We start from the raw sequence: 6,236 nt of genomic DNA, 5'->3' as shown, positions 1-6,236 counted from the left end.
CGGAAAGAGGAGTTACAGTTCCTTCTTGTGGGAACAGCTTCTCAAAGATAGACCCTGTTCTGTCTTGTCACTTGCTGCTTTGTAAATATTTTCAGAATAAATAGACCTCCTGCGGGGTGCAGGTACCCTGCTGAGCACTCTGGAGAGCGCTAAACTGGACCCAATTCCCAGTCCTGGGAGCTGTGACAGTTTAATGGGGAGGAAAACCCAGCTCATAGACCACAGGCTCTGAGTGCTACAATGTAGATGTTTATAGCCCTGAGGAGGGGCTCTGACTGCCTTGCTTGGGGAGGGAAGAGTCAAGGAAGGCTTCCTGGAGGATGAGAACCTAGGGGCAAGGCAGGCAGACAGTTGGAGAAAGCATATGTCAGGTGAAAGGAGCAATAGGAGTACCCCATTTTACAGTTGAGGAAACTGCAGCCTAGATTCCAGGGCTCCTAGGGCACCATGCTGGCCCTCCAGGACGGGACGGGATTGATCTCCACATCTGCAGGAGGTCACTGGGGCCCTCTAGGTTGTAATTGCTGGGTGGTGGGTGGAAGTGACCTCCATGCCCTGATGGCCCTGACACCCTTTGGTCCTCTGTGTGGCAGGTCCGGTGTGGGTGCTGAGATGGCCAATGAGAACCACGGCAGCCCCCGGGAGGAAGCATCCTTGCTGAGTCACTCCCCGGGCACCTCCAATCAGAGCCAGCCCTCTTCTCCAAAGCCCATCCGCCTGGTGCAGGACCTCCCAGGTACTGGCAAGGGGCAGTGGCAGGGTGGCGGGGTCAGAGGGTGCCCCAGGAGGAGCCCTGACCCAGGCTGGGTTCCATACTTGTTTGCAGAGGAGCTGGTACATGCGGGCTGGGAGAAGTGCTGGAGCAGGAGGGAGAACCGGCCCTACTACTTTAACAGATTCACCAACCAGTCTCTATGGGAGATGCCTGTGCTGGGCCAGCATGACGTTATTGTAAGTTCCAGCCTCGGGTAGGGGTCTCACAGCAGCCTCTGGCATCTGGATCTTCCCCAAATGTACCCTGAACACTATTATGTGCTTAGTTCTGGGGGTACAATGACAACAAAACAGTCCCATCTCATGGAACCTAGACTCATATAGGGAAACTGGCATATAAACAGCTGACTAGAATAGTGTGTGATACTGAACTTGTACTACATGTTGGGCACTGTGCTTGGGATGCTGGGTGAACAAGATAGACATGGTCCTGCCTTTGAACTCAGGGATCTACTGGAGGGGACTAGTAGGATTACAACGTGGCACTTTTGTGAAGGAGGATGTTAGGGTACATCAGGGATCCTGACTGGGTCTGGGGGTGGGGTGGGGTTTTCTGAATGCTTCTCTGAATTAGTGGTTAAGATGAGAAGACTGGTTAAGGGAAAGTGGTAAGGGGAGGGCATGTGCATTCTAGGAACTTCGATGTCATTGTGGTAAGGGAGGCACGGGCAGTCTGGTGGGAGCACGGGCTTCTGAATCTGTCAGTTTGGGCAGCCTTTCTTTTCTTGGAAACAGTCAAGCCAGTTGGCATTCCCATTTTGCAGATGAAGACATTGAGGCTGAGAGGCGAAATGACTGGCTCAGGACCTCACAGCCAGTAAGAGGCAGAGCAGGATTTGTACCTGGTGTGATTTCAGGGCCCCACTGCCCACCATCACTTTCATATTCTGTCACCAAAGGAGTTCCACCACAGGGCCTTGCTTTTTAAAAAACAAGCATCTCTTGAATTTTCTCTTCATTCCTGACTTTCATTTTGGTTCTTAAGGAAAAAACTAACACATTGAGTGCTGACCTCATGCCAGATGTCACATTAAGCTGGTCATATTCATTGACTTGTTTAATCATCATCTCAGTGGTGAGGTATCATGGCCATTTTGAAGGTGAGGGAATTAGGAAGGGAAGTAACTCCCAAGGTCACACAGTTGCAAGTAGCAGGCAGGAGTAGTACCCAGTGTTCTGCATCCCAGCCCCCTGTTCTTCTCTGAGGAGTAGGAGCAGGGGGTGGGGGGCCATCAGGATTCCGCAGTACTGGGACTCCTAAGCTGCTGGCTCTGGTTGCAACTCTGCTGGTCTCCCTCCTCCAGTCGGACCCTTTGGGGCTGAATGCGACCCCACTGCCCCAAGACTCAAGCTTGGTGGAAACCCCTCCAGCTGAGAACAAGTCCCGAAAGCGGCAGCTCTCAGAAGAGCAGCCAAGCGGCAATGGTGTGAAGAAGCCCAAGGTGAGTGTCTCAGCTTCCTGGTAGGCAGCTAGCAGGTTCCCTGCAAGGGCTGGGCCTGTCAGGTTAGTCAGGAGGGGAGCCCAGTGCACAGCTCCCCAGTGTATACAGCGCTGGAGCCATCAGCCAACTCTTCTAACTTGATGCCTTTGACTCTTTTGCTCCAGATCGAAATCCCTGTGACACCCACAGGTCCATCGGTGCCCAGTTCCCCCAGCATCCCAGGAACCCCAACACTGAAGATTTGGGGAACATCCCCTGAAGATAAACAGCAGGCAGCTCTCCTCCGACCCACTGAGTGAGTCCTTGTTGATTGGCTTGAGGGCACCCATTGTTGGTGCCTGGGACTGAGATTGGGGTGACGGCAGGGTGCCCTTCCTCCCTTTTCTCTACTTTCCTCATTGCTCCTCTCCATCCCCCAAGGGTGTACTGGGATCTAGATATCCAGACCAATGCTGTCATCAAGCACCGGGGCCCTTCAGAGGTGCTGCCCCCGCATCCTGAGGTGGAGCTGCTCCGCTCCCAGCTCATCCTGAAGCTTCGGCAGCACTACCGGGAGCTGTGCCAGCAGCGAGAAGGTAGCTGTCTCCTGGGCCACGGCCTCCTTTGTTTTCATCCACCCTTAGCAGGAGCAGGGGTTGGCCAGTTGGGCTTGGGGATGGCACTCGAGCCCAGTGGTCGAGAGCATGCGCTGTAGGGGGACAGACCTGTTGGAGTCCATTCCACTAAGTGCTGGTTCTGTGAGCTTGGGCTCATCACTTAGCCTCTCTGCACTTGGGTTCCATCATCTGTAAGATAGGGACAATAACAGTGCCTACATAAAGGGTGGCTGAGGTCAGTAACAAAGCAAGAAACAATTATTAACACTTGCAGAATGCTTACTATTTGCCAGGCACTGTTCAGAGCCTTTTTATGATCCGTAAAAGCACATAAAAAAGAGTAACTGTACCTCACAGGATTACTGTAAGGAGTAAGTGGAATGGAAAGTGCGCAATAAATGGTAGTTTTAATTAGTAAATAAATCTGCCTAAGTTTGCTGAAATATAGAACCCCCCTCCACTTTCTTACCTTATGTAACACTTATTAACATACTTTAAAAAACTAGTGATTGTCAGATGTTGCTTAGAATGGAAGCCCCTGACAGTAATAACAGTCATGTCTTATTTCCTGTTGCACCTCCAATGCCCACACAATGCCTCCTGAATTCAGACCATCATCAGTCTTCCTGTTCTGCAGGCATTGAGCCCCCTCGGGAATCTTTCAACCGCTGGATGCTGGAACGCAAGGTCGTGGACAAAGGCTCTGACCCCATGTTGCCAAGCAACTGTGAGCCAGTTGTGTCGCCTTCCATGTTTCGTGAAATCATGAATGACATTCCCATCAGGTATAGCCCCACAGCTGATGACCCAGGGCTATTTAGTTTGTGCCCAGTTCTGTATAGAAGGGCTCTAACTTGTCCACTCTCTAATCTAGGTTATCCCGAATCAAGTTCCGGGAGGAAGCCAAGCGCCTGCTTTTTAAATACGCAGAGGCGGCCAGGCGGCTCATCGAGTCCAGGTTTGGCTCTCCCCTGCCCCCAGCAGGATGGGTCTGTGATGGGGGGCTGGTTTCACAGGCCATTGGCTTTCACTCAACAGCGCTGTCATTGCTTTTGGTGGCAGAAGTGGGGTTAGCTCCTAAAGGCAAAAGAAAGGCTGTGATGTAAGTCCAGGAGTTGATGGCTGAATGCCGGTGGAAGTGGGATGAGAGGAGTAAGGAGGTTGGAGCAGACCCTTAACTGCTGGTCCCCCACGTGCCCCCTGGCAGGAGTGCATCCCCTGACAGCAGGAAGGTGGTCAAGTGGAACGTGGAGGACACCTTCAGCTGGCTGCGGAAGGACCACTCAGCCTCCAAGGAGGACTACATGGTGAGTGGCCCTGGGTAAGGTCAGTGGAAAGGCTCTGTGGCCACTTCCTCCCAGAAGCCCACTCTGCCTGCCCAGGCTGGGCAGGGCCTCACAGCAACCTGCTCAGCAGACCTTTGACACTCATCAGTCCCCAAACTCATGTGAATGGAAATGTTTGTCTAGGCTCCTGGCTTTCTCCCAAAGAACATTTCCATTAAGATTCTTAATGGAATTCTGTGCTTGGCTACCATCAGTGGCTGCCTTTACAACTTAATGAACAATTGACATCTTTTGGAAACAGACTGACAAACGGTCTTTTCTTGGATGTGTGTGTTCATATATTTAAGAGCTACCACAAGATTCAATTCAACTCCCTACTTTAATGTGTCCAAAACATTTTTTTTTCCTGGCCCAAACCCATCTCTTCTTTAATTCTCCATCAGCACTAGCAATGGGCTCTCTTTTCAGGACTATTTTTCACAAGAGACAAGGTTTCGCACTTCACGATAGTAACTGTGTACTTGACACGTAGAGATTGACAAAGGTAGGTGTGTGCTCAGTAGCCAGAGTGACTCATTTTCACTCATCCGACTTTCACATGTGACTCAGCAAAATTACAAATGCCCACAATTATTCTTGCAAGTTATTAAAAGCTCAAATTTCAAATCTACAATAATCAAGGAAGGATCCCATTTTATAATGTTCTTTCTCCCCAATAGACTACAAATGCTTTGTAAACAGGGACTATGCCCAGTTGTCCGTTTCCCTACCAAGTAGCATGGGATCTGGCACAGTGTAACCCCAACATTAAATTATGGCATTTATTGGACACTTGCTATATGCCAGGGGCTTGTTAAGCCCTTAACAGGAATGACCATATTTAATAGTCCAACTGCCTTGCTAGGTAAGTATTTCATGTACCCTTAACAGTGAGACATAAGATTCCGAGACCTAATGACACAGCTAATAAAGTAGCAGAGCCTGTTTCTAAATGAGGACGGCTGCAATCCAGCAGCCCTCCCCTGCCTGCCAGCTCACTAGAGCCCTGTCTCCTCCAGGATCGCCTGGAACATCTGCGCAAACAGTGTGGCCCCCACGTCTCGGCCGCGGCCAAGGACTCTGTGGAAGGCATCTGCAGTAAGATCTACCACATCTCCCTGGATTATGTCAAACGGATCCGAGAGAAGCACCTTGCTATCCTCAAGGAAAACAACATCCCAGGTAGGAAGCCAGGTGGAAGGGACCGTATCCATCAGCTCTATCCTAGGCCCTGATTGAAGGGACAAGTGAGACAGCCTCAAGGCATAACTGGTTTGGGGTGGCTCATTCCTCCAGCAGGGTCTGGGACATGACCTGCAGTGTCCTTTGGCCAGGGTTCTCAGCACTCTTCTAGGAAACGAGGAAGTAATGAGAAGTGGGAGAGAGAGACAGGCAGGGGCTAACTAGTTAGTTGGACCTTCGTTCAACTCTGTAAGCCCGTTTTCTCAAATTGAGGTATGATACCTGGCCAGTAGGATCATGTGAGGATTCAGTGGTAACTTAAAGTGGTTGGCCCCCAAAGACCCCTAAGTGAGGTACTGTAACTATTGTGATGAGGGTGATGCAGTTCTACTTCCGCATGGCATCTGAGCCTGCTTGCCTGCCAGGCCCCAAGGCATGGCACACTGGGGGCCTGCGTCGTCAGTACAGTACAGAGCACATTGACACAGGCCACCAGTGCTTGCCCCTACTAATCACCTGGCCGTGTCCTTTGTTACTGAACTGTCGGAGCTGCACTTACTCCTCAGTGGGGTGGGATGTACCTCCCTTGGTCACTGGGATGGGGTGGGCAGCCCCTGGCACACTGGAACAGGTTGTCCAGGGTGGCCCCTCATTGCTCTCCCCGTCCACAGAGGAGGTGGAGGCCCCAGAGGTGGAGCCCCGCCTGGTATACTGCTACCCAGTACGGCTAGCTGTGTCTGCGCCCCCCATGCCTAGTGTGGAGATGCATATAGAGAATAATGTGGTCTGCATCCGGTATAAGGGAGAGATGGTCAAGGTCAGCCGCAACTACTTCAGTAAGCTGGTAAGAGCTGGGGGAAGGGGAGGCGGGTCTCCACAGGTGGGAGAAGGGAGGGCTGGATCTCTCTTGACCCAGA

General features: G+C 51.5%; 1 protein-coding gene across 2 annotated transcripts in view; it reads left to right on the top strand.

Moving 5' to 3' along the window:
- Window positions 1–205: 205 nt before the first annotated feature.
- The window catches only part of PCIF1 (phosphorylated CTD interacting factor 1), a 9,850-nt gene continuing 3,819 nt past the window's right edge, over window positions 206–6,236 (top strand). Inside the window, exons 1-10 of one of the 2 annotated variants that reach the window (XM_070420831.1) lie at window positions 206–736; window positions 827–951; window positions 2,079–2,216; window positions 2,381–2,511; window positions 2,637–2,791; window positions 3,450–3,597; window positions 3,687–3,770; window positions 4,020–4,119; window positions 5,157–5,319; window positions 5,991–6,163. In XM_070420831.1, coding sequence (XP_070276932.1) covers window positions 448–736; window positions 827–951; window positions 2,079–2,216; window positions 2,381–2,511; window positions 2,637–2,791; window positions 3,450–3,597; window positions 3,687–3,770; window positions 4,020–4,119; window positions 5,157–5,319; window positions 5,991–6,163 — 1,506 coding nt within the window. In that variant the 5' untranslated portion in view covers window positions 206–447. The remainder of the gene's footprint in view (window positions 737–826; window positions 952–2,078; window positions 2,217–2,380; window positions 2,512–2,636; window positions 2,792–3,449; window positions 3,598–3,686; window positions 3,771–4,019; window positions 4,120–5,156; window positions 5,320–5,990; window positions 6,164–6,236) is intronic. The other variant, XM_070420832.1, reaches the window with a different exon arrangement.

This window comes from Myotis yumanensis, unplaced genomic scaffold (genome assembly GCF_028538775.1).
Source record: "Myotis yumanensis isolate MYYU_CA2020_CCGP unplaced genomic scaffold, mMyoYum1.0.hap1 SCAF_7, whole genome shotgun sequence".
In the NCBI taxonomy this organism is placed as follows: Eukaryota; Metazoa; Chordata; class Mammalia; order Chiroptera; family Vespertilionidae; genus Myotis; species Myotis yumanensis.
This window is presented reverse-complemented; position numbering and strand designations above follow the sequence as displayed.